Source organism: Pristiophorus japonicus, chromosome 1, assembly GCF_044704955.1.
Source record: "Pristiophorus japonicus isolate sPriJap1 chromosome 1, sPriJap1.hap1, whole genome shotgun sequence".
NCBI lineage: Eukaryota > Metazoa > Chordata > Chondrichthyes > Pristiophoridae > Pristiophorus > Pristiophorus japonicus.
This window is the reverse complement of record NC_091977.1, coordinates 404,751,317-404,768,373: the sequence shown is the minus strand read 5'-3', so window position 1 is coordinate 404,768,373 and position 17,057 is coordinate 404,751,317. Positions and strand designations below refer to the sequence as shown.

The 17,057-nt window shown below is 47.4% G+C and overlaps 1 protein-coding gene across 1 annotated transcript in view; it reads right to left on the bottom strand.

The window, feature by feature from the left end:
* Nucleotides 1-17,057, bottom strand: part of LOC139267078 (gamma-glutamyl hydrolase-like) — a 268,758-nt gene that overhangs the window by 176,162 nt on the left and 75,539 nt on the right. The window contains exon 6 of the mRNA XM_070884891.1: nucleotides 10,782-10,888. Within this exon, the coding sequence (XP_070740992.1) occupies nucleotides 10,782-10,888 (107 nt within the window). The remainder of the gene's footprint in view (nucleotides 1-10,781; nucleotides 10,889-17,057) is intronic.

Here is a 17,057-nt window from a genome sequence, read left to right as displayed (position 1 = left end):
TGGATGCTTTTGAGAGTGAAGCTCATTGCTCAACAAGTTAGGATCTGGACCAGCCATGACCCTATTTTAATCGGTTGTGAAATGGTGTGTACTTAGTGGTGATTGGTCTGCCACACCTATGGAGATGCGTGAGGAGATCAAACCTTACAACCGTTGCAAGGATGAGCTGTCCATTCAGTCAGACTGTTTACTGTGGGGTAATCGTGTAATCATGCCTAAGAAAGATCGAGAAAAATTTGTACGTGAACTTCATAGCGCTCATCCTGGTATTGTCATGATGAAATCCATTGCTTGGTCTCATGTATGATAGCCTAGAATTGACTCTGATCTGGAATCATGCGTGCATCAGTGCAATACTTGCATGCAGCTAAGTAAAGAACCAGCGGAATCTCCGCTGAGTCTTTGGTCGTGGCCATCTAAACCATGGTCGGGGATCCACATTGATTTTGCGGGCCGTTTCCTCGGAAAGATGTTTTATGTCGTAGTAGATGCATATTCTAAGTGGATAGAGTGTGTTATTATGTCATCCAGCATATCTACAGCTACCATTGAGAGCCTTCGTATCATGTTTGCTGCTCATGGTTTACCTGACATTGTTGTGAGCGACAACGGATCTTGCTTCACAAGTCTTGAGTTCCAGGAGTTCATGAAACTCAATGGCATCAGACATGTAGATCAGCTCCAGTCAAGCCTCTCTTCTAATGGTCAAGCAGAGCGTGTCGTTCAAACGATCAAGTAAAGTATGAAACGTGTAACTCTGGGCTCACTGCAGAGACAGTTGTCATGTATATTGCTCAGTTACAGGTCAAGACCTCATATGCTTACTGGGGTTCCTCCTGTTGAACTACTGATGAAGAGAAATCATAAGACCAGGCTTTCTCTTGTTCATCTGATTTGAATGATTGTGTTGAAAACAGACATCAAAGTCAGCAATGGTGTCATGATCGTGTTGCCGTGTCATGTGACATCTCGGTCGATAATCCGGTTTATATACTGAACTATGGTCAAGGTCCAAAGTAGGTCGCGCCGGCACATTACAGCCAAGGAGGGTAACAGAGTGTTTATTGCCGTGCTCAAGAATGGGCAAACAGGCAGGAAACACCTTGACCAGGTTAAACTGCAGCATACGGATGAACGGGAACCGAGTGAGGAAGATGCAGTCAGTGACCAACCAACCATTATTCATTCATCAGAGGAGTCTGCTGACATTACTGACTCTGAACCTTCAGTCTCTGATGTCATCATGACCACTCCCATCAGATCGGCTACTCAGCCCTCAGTCTCAACAGACTCAGAACGCTCGCACAGAGCCGAAGTTGAACTGAAATGATCAACTCCTGCGAGGAAAGCCCCAGACCGTCTTAATTTCTAAAAGGACTGTTAAGATTTAAAAAGGGGGATGTTGTTATGTATTAATGCTTGGGGGTCACCAGACACCAGAAGGCGCCGTGGTCGGAGGTCATTGGGCTGTATGCACGTGGCATGTGTGCTTGGTCACCTGTATATAAGCTGGGTGTCTTTGCCACGCTGGCACTCTCGGGCTGGAATAAAGATAGGTCAGCTTGCACCTGAGTGAGTTTATAGTAACCATGCTCTTGATTCATGACACATGGGAGGTAGCCAATGCAGACCTGGGGGAAAGAGACCCCACATTCAAAGGGTCTACAGACATCAGTTCTCCTTCCTCCAGCTCAGTGATGAGCATAGCCTGCGAAGGCTGAGATTCAGAAAGGAGGTACTGACGGAGCTCTGCAATGTGATGCGGAAAGATCTCGATCCTCACACAAGGCTCAGGACCACCCTGACTGTTGAGACCAAGGTCACGATAACTTTGAACATCTATGCCACAGTTCTTTCCAGTCTGCCACTGCAGACATCGGAAACATTTTGCAGTTCTCTGCACATTGCTGCATCCGGCAGGAGACGGATGCACTCTACAGGAGAAGGGTGGACTACATATCATTCCCCATGAAGAGGGACAAGCAGGTGGAGTGGCAGGCCGGATTTGCCCGAATTGCAGGGTTCCCAGGTGATATGTCCTTACTATACAGTATAAATGCACACGAGGCCCATACTTGAGAGAATGTCACTCTGTAACCAGTTACCTTTATTACCAAGACCTCAAGTGATGAAGGTGGGTGGAGCTTCCCCTTTAATACCTGAGAGTCCAGGTTAGGAGTGTCTCCCACAAGTTCACCCCCTTGTGATCAATGTTCTCAAGGTGTACAACTTAGGTCAGCTTATACATGGGTTACTATGATAGTTGAATACATGACACCAGGATTGCAGGGTGCGATTGACTGCACACATGTTGGGATGAGGATGCCATAACATCACATCGAGATCTTTGTGAACCGCAAGGGGTTCCACTCGCTCAGTCTTTAGCTCATCTGTGACCACTGTCGGTTGATGCGAGGTACCCAGGCAGCTGCCATGATTCGTTCATTCTGCGCCAGAGCAGTGTGCCCGCCCTCTTCACCAGCCCAAATCAGGATGGTTGTTGGCTGCTTGGCGACAAGGGATATCCCCTGTCCACTTGGCTGCTCACTCCACTGCAACAATGCGCTCATTCTGGCTCCAGGTGCATCATCGAGCACTGCATTGGGATCCTCAAGCAGAGGTTCTGTTGCCTGGACTGGTCTAGTGGCGCCTTGCAGTACTCTCCCGAATGGGTCTCCATATTCGTGGTAGTCTGCTGCATGCTAAACAACTTGGCCCTCATGAGGGGACAGCCGCTGGAGGCATAGCCAGCAGTCCCACCTGATGAGGAGGAGGTGCAAGAGAAGGAGGAGGTGCAGGAGGAGAAGAAGAATGTTGTGTACTGAGAAAGAGTCAGACTGAACACTGTGAGCGCAAAGTAAAGTGTGACAGACTTTTATTGCAGGTCTCCAAAGTGCCTCTCCAACCTGTGAAGCCTCCGTAAATACCTGTGCTTTCAAGGGATTATGGAATCCCTTGGGACTCCAGGGGATGAGCCCTCTGGTGACTGTACAGAGTAAATACAAGTCCACATATAGAACAAAAATCCCCACCAAAGTCAATAGTGTAACTATTTACAACGTGAGTCGATCTGGGGCCCTTCTTGCCCTGGTTGATCGTCTCGGTGTGAAAGCTGGTGTTGTTGAATCATTTGTTGGGCCCTCGCTGGGCTGCTGTGCAGCTGGCCTTGCTGGGCGACCTGGTGTGTTGGGCCCTGCTGGGCTGCTGTGGATGATGGGTTCTGCTTCATGGTCAACCGTGGTGCCGGTTGCCACAGGTGTGTTTGTTGGGGGATCAAAAAAGGTAGGGTCCAAGGTGGGTTGCTCAGGATAGTCCGTGAATCTGAGTTTGATTTGGTCCAAATGTTTCCGGTGAATGAGTCCATTTGAAAGTTTGACCCAAAACACCCTGCTCCCTTCTTTGGCCATGACAGTGCTGGGAAGCCACTTGGGACCTTGTCCATAATTTAATACAAATACAGGATCATTGATTTCAATCTCGCATGACACATTTGCGGTATCATGATATGCACTTTGTTGAAGCTGCCTGCTCTCTACCTGCTCATGTAGATCAGGGTGAACTAACGAGAGCCTTGGCTTAAGTGTTCTTTTCATGAGCAGTTCAGCAGGTGGGATCCCAGTGAGGGAGTGGGGTTTCGTGTGGTAGCTAAGCAGGACTCGGGATAGGTGAGACTGCAGTGAGCCTTCAGTTACCCTCTTCAAGCCTTGTTTGATGGTTTGCACTGCTCTCTCTGCCTGACCATTGGACGCTGGTTTAAACGGGGCAGATGTGACATGTTTGATCCCGTTACGGGCCATCAATTCTTCGAACTCAGCACTGGTAAAACATGGCCCGTTGTTGCTCACCAGGACATCGGGTAGGACATGTGTGGCAAAAATGGCCTGCAGGCTTTCAGTAGTGGCAGCGGACGTGCTAGCCGACATTATCTCACGTTTAATCCACTTGGAGTACACATCTACAACCACAAGGAACATGTTACCCAAGAACGGGCCTGCATAGTCAACGTGTACCGTAAGACCATGCTTTGGAGGACCAAGACCATAAACTTAGCGGTGCCTCCCTGGGTACATTGCTTAACTGCAAGCATGTATTACATCTGTGAACGCAGGACTCTAAGTCCGCATCGATACCGGGCCACCACACGTGGGATCTGGCTATCGCTTTCATCATTACGATGCCTGGGTGGGTACTGTGGAGGTCATTGATGAAGGTGTCTCTGCCCTTCTTGGGGACCACTAATTGATTGCCCCACAGAAGGCAGTATGCCTGTATAGACATTTGCGCTGCTGGAACGGCTTTATCTCTTCCTGCATTTCCACTGGGACACTGGACCAGCTCCCGTGAAGCACACAGCTTTTGACTAGAGATAATAAGGGATCCTGGCTCATCCAGGTTTTGATCTGCCGGGTAGTGACGGGTGATTGCTCACTCTCAAATGCCTCCATAACCATGGCTAGATCTGCGGGCTGCGTCATTTCCACCCCCGTGGTGGGCAATGGCAGCCTGCTGAGAGCATCGGCGCAGTTTTCTGTGCCTGGCCTTTGGCGGATGGCGTAGTTGTATGCGGACAACGTGAGCGCCCATCTTTGGATGCGGGCCGATGCATTGATATTTATCCTATTACTCTCGGAGAACAAGGATATAAGTGGCTTATGGTCAGTTTCCAATTCGAATTTTAGCCCAAACAGATATTGATGCATTTTCTTTATCCCATAGACACACGCTAACACTTCTTTCTCAATCATGCTGTAGGCTCTCTCAGCCTTAGACAGACTCCTGGATGCATAAGCAATCGGTTGCAGTTTCCCGAAATCATTAGCTTGTTGCAATACACACCCGACGCCATATGACGACGCATCACATGCTCGTACCAAACGCTTACATGGATCATACAACACAAGCAATTTGTTTGAGCATAACAATTTTCTCGCTTTTACAAAGACATTTTCTTGGCTTTTGTCCCAAACCCCATTCGTCCCCTTTTCATAGTAAGACATGCAGTGGTTCAAACAGTGTGCTGAGATCCAGTAAGAAGTTACCAAAGTAGTTCAGGAGTCCCAGAAACGACCACAGCTCCCTCATGTTCCGTGGCCTCGGTGCATTCTCGATTGCCTCCGTCTTCGCGTTGGTGGGCCTGATGCCGTCTGCCGCAATCCTCCTTCCCAGGAACTCCATTGCAGGCTCCAGGAAAACATACTTCGAGTGTTTTAACCTGGGCCCCATGCGGTTGAGTCGACTAAGAACCTTCTCCAGGTTCTGCAGATGCTTGGCTGTGTTCCGACCTGTGACCAAGATGTCGTCCTGGAAGACCACGGTGTGCGGGACCGACTTCAGTAAGCTTTCCATGTTTCTTTGGAATACCGCCTCCGCCGATTGGATTCCAAACGGGCATCTGTTATAAACGAAAAGACCTTTGTGCGTGTTGATGCAGGTGAGGGCCTTCAATGATTCCTCCAGTTCCTGCGACATGTCGACTGAAGTCAGATCCAGCTTCATGAATGTCTCTCCACCTGCCAGCGTTGCAAAAAGGTCATCGGTCTTTGGTCGTAGGTATTGGTCCTGCAGGGAGAAATGATTGATAGTTACTTTGTAATCGCCACAGATTCTGACGGTGCTGTCTTCCTTGAGGACTGGGACGATAGGACTGGCCCACTCGTTGAACTTGATCGGGGAAATGATGCCCTCTTGTTGCAGCCGGTCTAGCTCGATCTCTACCCTTTCTCTCATCATGTACGGTACTACTCTCACCTTGTGATAGATGGGTCGCGCCCCTGGAATTAGGTGGATCTGCACTTTTGCTCCTTGGAATTTCCCAATGCCTGGTTCGAACAGCGAAGGAAATTTGTTTAAGACCTAGGCACACGAAGTGTCGTCAGCGGGTGATAGAACTCGGACGTCGTCCCAGTTCCAGCGTATCTTTCCCAGCCAGCTCCTGTCGAGCAGCGTGGGACCATCGCCTGATACCACCCAGAATGGTAACTTATGCACCGCTCCATCGTAGGAGACCTTTACGGTAGCACTGCCGATTACAGGAATCAGTTCTTTCGTGTAAGTTCTTAGTTTTGTACGAACTGGAGTTAAGACTGGCCTTGAGGCCTTGTTGCACCACAACCTTTCGAAAGTCTTTTTGCCCATGATGGACTGGCTCAGGCCCATGTCCAGCTCAATTGACACCGTGAGTCCATTTAGTTCAACATTCAGCATTATTGGGGGACAATTCATAGTGAATGTGTGCACCCCATGTACCTCTGCCTCCTCGATCTGAGGCTCTGGTTCGTCGTGATCCTCCGTGGATCTGTCGTCCTCTGCAACATGGTGGTTTGCAGGTTTAACTGGCTTTGCAGCTCGCCTGCACACTCGTTGGAGGTGTCCCATTGTTCCACAGCCCTTGCAAACGTACTCTTTGAATCAGCATCAATGGAAACGATGATCACCCCCGCAGCGTCAACAAAGTGTTAATGGCCTTGCATTCATCACCCTTGATGGTGGACTCTGAGACATCTGCGGACGTGTAGCTGCAGGTATGTGTGACCTGCCCTGTACGTTACGATTCAAAAACAACATCACTTTGCTCACAGTACTTGTAGCAGCACTTGTGTGCTGAGAGATTTGCTTCGTATTGTCACTGGTGGCAATGAACACTTGGGCTATCGCTATGGCCTTTCTCAAGGTTGGGGTCTCTGCAGTCAAAAGTTTGCGAAGAATCGTTTCATGGCCAAAGCGAAGTACGAAAAAGTCTCTGAGCATGTGCTCCAAATATCCTTCAACTTCGCAATGTCCTGCAAGGCGTCTTAGCTCGGCGAAATAACTAGCCAATTCCTGGCCTTCAGACCTTTTGTAGGTGTAAAACCGGTATTTCGTCATCAGAACGCTTTCCTTCGGGTTCAAATGCTCCCGGACCCGTGTGCACAAATCGTCGTACGATTTCTCCGTGGGTTTCACTGGAGTGAGCAGATTCTTCATGAGGCCATACGTTGGTGCCCCACAGATGGTGAGGAGTATCGCCCTTTGTTTGGTAGCGCTCTCTTCCCTATCTAGCTCGTTGGCCACGAAGTATTGGTTGAGTCGCTCCACAAAAGTTTCCCAATCATTTCCCTCCGAGAATTTCTCCAGGATGCCCACTGTTCTCTGCATCTTTTGGTTCGCTATCTGTATGTCGTCGCCAGTTGTTGTGTATGGAGAAAGAGTCGGACTAAACATTGTGAGCTCAAAGTAAAGTGACCTTAGTCTTTTATTGCAGGTCTCTAGAGTGCCTCTCCAACCTGAGAAGCCTCCTTAAATACCTGTTCTCCCAAGGGATTATGGGATCCCTTGGGACTCCAGGGGATGAGCCCTCTGTTGGCTGTACAGAGTAAATACAAGTCCACATATATAACAGAGGAGAAGGAGGAGGATCCCCATCGCCACCCAGCCAGGAGGCGTCGTCGGCATCATAACCCTGCAAGGGAGGTGCAGCTACGTCGGACAGCTGCTCGATTCGCATAATCTCATCCACACATGACCCTTCAGCTCCCACTTTCCATGGCCATCCCAATGCTGTCTTAACACAGAATTGCCCACTCCCAAATGAAACACCTGGCCAGATATTTGTGCCAAAAATAAAGATTTATCATATGATCAAAGTCAGTGCAAAAACACAACAGAAACAAAAATACAACCCTAAACTAACACAAATAATTATTTTTTTCCCCTGTGCATCTCTTTATAACACCTCTTACATGTGCTTATCCTAACACTACGCCTAACTGTCTCCCCTGTGCCTGTATCATGGGTCTGGGAAGATTGCTGTGGTTTTTGTATGGGAGCTACAGATGTCCTTGTCAGATGCCTTCAAATACCTTTTGGCCTGGAAGGGCTGGGTACAGACTGGCTAGCACCCTCCTGGGAGGGTGCAGTCTGGGATGGCTGAGGTGAGGCCATGCGTGGAAGCACTGGCAAAGTAGCAGGTCTGGGGCCAGGAATGTTGTGATCCTGAGAGAACACATCATCAGGATCCTGGTCCGAGGAGCCTGAGTCACTCACCGGGGCCGGCACTCTACCACCAGTACCAAGCTGAGGGAGGTCAGGTTGGTGCTGCAGCGCGAGACCAGAAGGTCCCTCATGGCCAGTGTTGGACCCAGCCGCGAACGCAACACTGAGGTGTCGTGTGGCATCGAGTTGAGACTGCATGAGAGCAGCCAGAGTCTCAAAGCCACCAGACATGGCAACAGTTTGACCTTCCATGGCAGCAATAAGACGCTCCGTGGCCTGTTGCCCAGAATGCATAAGAGCATTCTGAGCTTCCAGGGCTGCGGCATCCTCTCCAATCCAGCACTGATGTGCTCGTTCCCTCATGCCTGTGCTGAAATGGCAGCTACCAACTCATCTGCAGGTTGCAGCATCACAGCTGGACCTGCACGGTCACTCTGGGAGTCCACCATCACCTGCACACTGGCAATGATGGGCTCCATGGTGTGCACAGAGCTGTCGACTATGCGGGAGGCGGATTCCTCCACACACCTGACCACTTCCGACAGCCTCTCTGGCGCCCTTGTTAGTGCCCTCAATATCTAAGAATGCATGGCCTCCACCCTTCTTTCGTATGCCGCTACATCGATGGTATCATCTAAGTCCTCGTCGGCAGAACTTCGGTGCGAACTCGCCCCCCCAGAGATGGCATATGAGGTTGCCTAGCCCCGTCACCATGCTGCAGCCCGCTAGGTCCTGGTGCAACACCCAGTCCAGACCCCTGTACTACTTCAATTACAGCAGACCGCATACTCCCAGTATCTGAGCTGGCGTGTGTGGGTGGGAGCAGTGATGCATTGGTTACATCAGTGTCCTCCTCTTCGTCTTCCTCCTCAGTGGAACCTCGAAACATCAGAGTGCTATGGATACTCACAGCAGGGCTTGAACCTGCAATTTCCTCACTGCTAGGAGTTGAAATTGGAGGGCTTCTGTCGACACGGCTGTGATGCAGGCCTCCAGCTGTTCTCCGATGTCTGTCATGACTGGCGACTGTGCTGCCACTCGATCTGTCTTCTGCAAGCATAAATGGGAGAAAGGATGCTGTTAGGGAGAGGTGGGGGATTAACGCATGGAACCCTCAAATAGCAGACTTCTATAAGGAAAGGAACAGTAGGCACTGGCGCATTCAAGTAGAGAGCGCATTCAAGGACTCTCTAAAGGAGGGTCTTCACTTACCCACACCAGCGTCAGCAGTACCCTGGCCCACACAAGGAAGCCACCATGTCCACCCACGAGCGCCTCAACCCTCTCCTCCAAGGGTGTGAGGACCTGTATATCTGCCTTGCCACCAACAGTCCTCCTTTACTCCATTCTATTATGAGCCAGTTTGGCCTGCAAAACAAAGAATAGTTGGTGAGTACCACTGTGATGATACATCAGATATATATATATAGGCATGAACAATGAAATGCTGCTTGAGTGACTAAAGAGTGAATATGGGGAAATAAGAGAATGTTGAAGGAGAAGCTCGCAGATGCAAGGTCAGCAGTTGGTGGAAGAGGTACTCACTTTCATAAGATGGATGATGTTGTGGAACCTTTTCCTGCACTGCACTGTAGTCCTCTGATGGATGGAGGTGCCTGAGACCTCCCCTGCTATATCCCTCCATACATTATTGAGAACCTCCCTTGTTGGTCTCCCCACGACCGGATACAGGAGTCTTCTTCTGACTTCCACATCAGGATGTCCAGCTCCACATCCGTGAAGCGGCTTGCCCTCCTTGCTCGTCTCAGAGCAGCCATGGTCAAACTTAACTCCTTCCCCTTCTCAGGGCCTAGCTGCAAACCCTGGCCTTTAAGAAGGCCAGGAAGCAGCTGGCTCGTTAGCAGCACATTACCACCATGCTGAATTTATCCATGAGAATTACACTGCAATTAACACATCCACAGCGTTGGAAAAAGCACTGTGGAAGGGCTCCTTAGCGCTGGAACCCATTTTTCCATTTTTTGAGGTAAAAATCAATTGGGCCACGCTGAAAAAATTTAAGCAGTAATGGCCCCAAAAAGTCACGAGATGTGCCAGCTTTCTTGCGCAAGTGAATTTCAGCCCCAATGACTTTACACCTGTTTGGCTGGATTTAATTTCATCTTGGTGATGAAAGGAAATCTTCTCCCTCACCAAGCTATTCTAAATATAATAAGAGTAGTGAGTCTCAAATCAATTCCCAGTGGGAATGATCTTCTGAAGTTATGATTGAGTCACATTGTTGAAATAGAGTAAAAATAATTCTATCTGTACCTAATTTGCCTTTTAACTCAACTGTGAGTCTGGATGTTGACAGAGGGTTCAACTAAGAAATGTATTCAGTTCCCCTCCACTTACTGTCCCTCTCCTTGATCACGTTTATTTGGTGTTTTACATTTTTAAAAATAATATGTTTTTCCTTGGGTTCATATTCTATTTGCAAACTAGCTTTAAACAGCTACAACTCAACTTAGATTGAGGCAAATATATATCAACCCTCAAAAATCTCCAATCTGTTATCAAAATTAAACTTTATTAAACAACAAATCTAAGCTATTATATAGATACATAAATGATCAGGTTTTATTATTTAGATCTGGATTGTGTGCGTTTTTACTATAACATAAATTTGAAGAAAATTGTCCTCTCCCCAAAAGTCAACAAAAACCCTATCAAACTTGTGCTTCCACTTTTTAAGCTGAAAATGAGCATATCAAGGGACAGTCTATCCACAGTTCAAGAATAATTACAATTTACTCAAAGTATATTAATTAAAACAATGTTAGTTGAAAAGGCTCCTTAAATCCTACCTGCGTAGTGATGCTCCAATTGTGGAAGTGTCCTGTCAGTGGTTTGACTTGTAAATCGTGCAGCAGGTATTTAGGAAAGTTCTTGAACATTCGACTGTCCTGAACATCTGAACAAAATAACAGAAAACTGAAGCAAACATTTATTCAGCTACTCCTTCAGTCACTTAATTATTAATTCTTTATTTTTAGGACTCTGGTCACTCCTGGCCAGCAATTATCCCTCAACCAACATCAGTAAAACAAATGATCTGGTCATTATTATATTGCTGTTTGTGGTATTTGCTCCTGGCTGAGGGCAGGCATTGGGATGGCCAGAGATCCAGTTCATAGGAGGAGGAGAGGTCAAAGAGGTCAGAGTGGCCGCCGCCATTGCACACACTACGTACTCGACAGGGGCTCCATCACGATTCCTTCAGCTGCTTTTGCCTCCGCAGTTGAGTGGCACCGGCGGCCGGAGGGAGGCCGAGACATCACTGGAGTCAGATGCGGAGAGAGGGTAGAGTCGAAGCGCCGATAGAGTTGAGTGCGAGAGCGGAGAGAGAGGGTACAGTTCGAAATGCCACTGGGATCGAGTGTAAGGGCGGAGAGAGAGGGTAGGAGCTAAACCTGTGGTTGGAGCTGGTCGGAGGCTTACCGGACGCCGTCTGAGATCGAGTGGAACAGCTGAATCGGCCACATCCAGTGGAGGAGCGAAAGTCTTGGTGGCAGGAAGGTCCGGTAGGCTGTAAGATCGATCTGGATGGTAAATACGGTGCTCACAGATGGAGGTAAGGAGCAGGCATGGTTGGGGGATGGGTAGCTCAGCAGCTGCCCTTGCAGCACAGATTTTAGGGGTAAGAAATGCACCCACTATTAGGGCCAGGGGAAAATTAAATAGTGGGTGGGGAGGGGGCGGGAGGGAGAGGGGCCAGGGATAAAGTTGTTCAGAGAGAGCTCCCTAGAGAACTGCCATCCTGGGGGCCATCTTAGAGTACTCAAGTGGGAGCTAATACCTCGTAGAGGGAAGCATTGCCTCAAATCTCTCACTCCCACTCTCCACACCTCGTATCTCTCACCATCTCTCCAAAAGGCGCTGCTCAGCGCCGAGCTTACAGCTCACATCCCACCACAAGCAATTAGGCCCATACAAAGAGCTTGGTCTCCAGTCGTTTTGGACCCCCTTGTTACTGGGCCGAGACCTCGCTCTGCTAAGTCCATGTGCAACGGCCACCCCACGTTAAAAGAACTCACACACAGGCATCTTCCACCATTCAAAATGAAGTTCGGGACCTGGAACTTCAGCACCCTCATCGACAACCCCAACAGTGACAGACTGGAACGCTGCACTGCTATCGTTGCCCGGGAGCTCAGACATTTCGACGTGGACATCCCCGCTGTAATGTCCATAGCTGTACACTGTGGACGCCTGTGTTACTGCAGCTAGTGCCTGACCAGCAGGTCAGAAGATTCCGGAGCCTGCAGCCATCTTACAGGTTGTTTTGTGTGTACTCTTCAAAGATATGACATTTGGCGACGAGAATGGGATGTAATTGGATAATGCAAAGCTGAAATTTTTGTTGGTGAAGGATTCAGCCAGCCGACAGAGAGATTTTGAGAGCTTCTCTGTTTTTGAAAACAACTACAAATCAGAGATAAATTACGAGCACACTTGGTTAAACTACCAGAGTCAAAATGGCTGCCCCATGAGAGTTATAGGGCATTTGGGGGCATTTCAACGTGACCGTAAAAGTTTCAGAACGTATGTGGATCGGATAGAAATGCTTTTCACTGCAAATAATATCATCGAAACCCCCGGTAATGAAGACAATAACCGAGCGGTGTTGGAACGAAAAACAGCTATATTCTTAACAGGCCAGGTCCGAGTTATATGAAACGCTGATAAATTTGCTTGTGCCCGACAAGCCAAAGGAGACAATGCTGAAACAGATTCTAACTCAGTTAGAACAACATTACAGCCTCGTTCCATTCGAAATTGCTGAAAGTTATCATTTTGGAATACGAAATCAGAAGGCCGAAGAATATATCAGTGAGTACATTGTAGCATTAAAAAAGCTATCTATTCGCTGTAATTTCGGAGACTTTCAGAACCGAGCATTGCGAGACCGCTTTGTTTGTGGGATGAAAAATGATGCGATCAGAAGAAAGTTATTGACGACGCCTAACTTGACTTTTGACTTAGCTTGTCAGACAGCTAGGTCAATGAGCATGGCCGATCAATATTCCCAAGAATTTCATACTAATTTCAGTCATCAGACAACCGAGGTGAATCGTCTGCAGGTTCAAAGTAAAAGGCAGTGGGGCCCCAGAGCATTGACGTCCTACTATCGGTGCCTGCTCAAAGTTGTCCATATGTGAAGGCAGAGTGTTTCATCTTCAGGAAAACTGGGCATCTTGCGAAGGCATACCGACTGAACGGTAAACCAGCTTTCAAAACTATGAGTAGAAATCCCCAGAGACTACATAGCATGGAAGAACAACAACAGGACGTGGAGATGTTAGAGTTAAATGTCATCAGGAGCACGAGATTAACGGATGGCGATTCGAAAAGTATCATAATCCACATAGATGCTGCGGGATTCAAGATACCCATGGAAATCGACACTGGTGCATCCATGAGTGTAATACCGGAGTTGCTATACCTTGACAAATTGCAGGATTTCCCATTGGAGAAAGCCAAGATAGAGCCGGTGAAATACAAGGATCAAGTTCAGAGCTTGCCTCTAATAGTAGGGGCAGGAGATAAGCCTGCCTTACCAGGAAGAAATTGGTGGGATCACTGAAGCTGGATTGGAGTGAGATTTTACGTGTTGAAACGAGATTTGCGTCAAAGGATGATGTCATCAAGAATTATCCGAAGGTGTTCTACGAAACGGGAAGTCCGATCCAAGGCTTCCAGGTGAGTGTCAGAGTACAGAAGGACGCTAGATCGTGCAAGCCACGTTCCGTACCATATGCACTCAAGGAGAAAGTTGAGCAAGAACTCAAAAGACAAGAGACTGAGAACATTGTTTCTAAGATAGATCGATGTAATTGGGCTACACCCACTGTTGTAGAACCTAAGTCCGATGGTAAGGTAAGATTGTGTCGTGAATATAAAGTAACCATAAACCAGGTTCTAGAGAGTAATGTCCCCAATACATTGCCAAATATAGAAGATTTGTTCACAACACTGACAGAGGGTCAGATTTTCTCAAAGCTTGAACTAGATGAGGAGTCCAAGTCATGCTTGACGATAAATACCACCTAGGCTACCATTTGGAGTGTCTTCCGCCTCTGTCATATTCCAAGGGGTAATGAACCAGAATTTGCAAGGTATTAAAGGGGTAGTATGTTATTTAGATGACATACTAATTTCAGCACCAAATAGGCAAATTCATAACATATTGAATGAAGTCCTCAAACGGCTAGAGAAGCACAGAGTAGGAGTGTCTGTTCGCAAGTGTGAGTTATTTCAAAACTCAGTGGTGCACTTAGGGTACAGGAGTAGACAAAGATGGTTTGTATCCAGTTTTTCCTTGATTGGATGCAATCAGAAATGCACCCACTCCCAAGAATGTCACTGAACTTCGATCATTTTGGGATCTTTTGAACTATTATGGGAAGTTCCTATCAAATTTGGCTACAGTATTACATCCACTGAATGAACTATTGAAAAAACAGATCCATTGGAATTGGTCAAAAGAATGTGATACAGCATTCAAAGAGTGTAAAAGCAACTTGGTAGAGAGCATCATGTTGGTTCACTATGATGTATCTCAGGAGATCAAACTAGCATGTGATGTCTCTCCATATGGAGTTCGGGCAGTAATCTCTCATGTATTACGCAGTGGGGAGGAGAGACCAATTGTTTTTGCTTCACGCACTCTCAGTGCCAGTGAGCATAATTATGCGCAAATCGAAAGGGAAGCTTTGGCATTAATTTTTGGGGTCAAGAAGTTCCACAAATACTTGTATGGTCATAAGTTTACTCTCATTACGGACCATAGGCCCCCGACAGCAATCCTCCATCCAAAGTCCCCAGTTCCAACATTAGCTGCAACCCGAATGCAGAGATGGGCTTGATTTTGTCAGCATATACATATGATATTGAATACAGACGAATAGCTGATCACAGTAATGCTGATGCTATGTCTAGATTGCCTTCCCCATCACGTTACACCGGAGAGGGAAGAAGTGTTCTATTTTTCATACATTGATGAACTGCCAGTCACAGCTGAACAGATTGGTAGAGTGACCCAGTTATGTCAAAGGTGTATTATAGAAATATAGAAAATAGGTGCAGGAGTAGGCCATTCGGCCCTTCTAGCCTGCACCGCCATTCAATGAGTTCATGGCTGAACATGCAACTTCAGTACCCCATTCCTGCTTTCTCGCCATACCCCTTGATCCCCCTAGTAGTAAGGACTTCATCTAACTCCTTTTTGAATATATTTAGTGAATTGGCCTCAACAACTTTCTGTGGTAGAGAATTCCACAGGTTCACCACTCTCTGGGTGAAGAAGTTTCTCCTCATCTCGGTCCTAAATGGCTTACCCCTTATCCTCGACTGTGTCCCCTGCTTCTGGACTTCCCCAACATTGGGAAGATTCTTCCTGCATCTAACTTGTCGAACCCCGTTAGAATTTTAAACGTTTCTATGAGGTCCCCTCTCATTCTTCTGACCTCCAGTGAATACAAGCCCAGTTGATTCAGTCCCGCCATCCCGGGAATCAGTCTGGTGAACCTTCGCTGCACTCCCTCAATAGCAAGAATGTCCTTCCTCAGGTTAGGAGACCAAAACTGTACACAATACTCCAGGTGTGGCCTCACCAAGGCCCTGTACAACTGTAGCAACACCTCCCTGCCCCTGTACTCAAATCCCCTCGCTATGAAGGCCAACATGCCATTTGCTTTCTTAACCGCCTGCTGTACCTGCATGCCAACCTTCAATGACTGATGTACCATGACACCCAGGTCTCGTTGCACCTCCCATTTCCTAATCTGTCACCATTCAGATAATAGTCAGTCTCTCTGTTTTTACCACCAAAGTGGATAACCTCACATTTATCCACATTATACTTCATCTGCCATGCATTTGCCTACTCACCTAACCTATCCAAGTCACTCTGCAGCCTCATAGCATCCTCCTCGCAGCTCACACTGCCACCCAACTTAGTGTCATCGGCAAATTTGGAGATACTACAGTTAATCTACAGTGTAAACAGCTGGGGCCCCAGCACAGAACCTTGCGGTACCCCACTAGTCACTGCCTGCCATTCTGAAAAGTACCCATTTACTCCTACTCTTTGCTTCCTGTCTGACAACCAGTTCTCAATCCATGTCAGCACACTACCCCTAATCCCATGTGTTTTAACTTTGCACATTAATCTCTTGTGTGGGACCTTGTCGAAAGCCTTCTGAAAGTCCAAATATACCACATCATCTGGTTCTCCCTTGTCCACTCTACTGGAAACATCCTCAAAAAATTCCAGAAGATTTGTCAAGCATGATTTTCCTTTCACAAATCCATGCTGACTTGGACCTATCATGTCACCTCTTTCCAAATGCACTGCTATGACATCCTTAATAATTGATTCCATCATTTTACCCACTACCGATGTCAGGCTGACCGGTCTATAATTCCCTGTTTTCTCTCTCCCTCCTTTTTTAAAAAGTGGGGTTACATTGGCTACCCTCCACTCCATAGGAACTGATCCAGAATCAATGGAATGTTGGAAAATGACTGTCAATGCATCCGCTATTTCCAAGGCCACCTCCTTAAGTACTCTGGGATGCAGTTCATCAGGCCCTGGGGATTTATCGGCCTTCAATCCCATCAATTTCCCCAACACAATTTCCCGACTAATAAGGATTTCCCTCAGTTCCTCCTTCTTACTAGACCCTCTGACACCTTTTATATCCGGAAGGTTGTTTATGTCCTCCTTCGTGAATACCGAACCAAAGTACTTGTTCAATTGGTCCGCCATTTCTTTGTTCCCCGTTATGACTTTCCCTGATTCTGATTGCAGGGGACCTACGTTTGTCTTTACTAACCTTTTTCTCTTTACATATCTATAGAAACTTTTGCAATCCATCTTAATGTTCCCTGCAAGCTTCTTCTCGTACTCCATTTTCCCTGCCCTAATCAAACCCTTTGTCCTCCTCTGCTGATTTCTAAATTTCTCCCAGTCCCCGGGTTCGCTGCTATTTCTGGCCAATTTGTATGCCACTTCCTTGGCTTTAATACTATCCCTGATTTCCCTTGATAGCCACGGTTGAGCCACCTTCCCTTTTTTA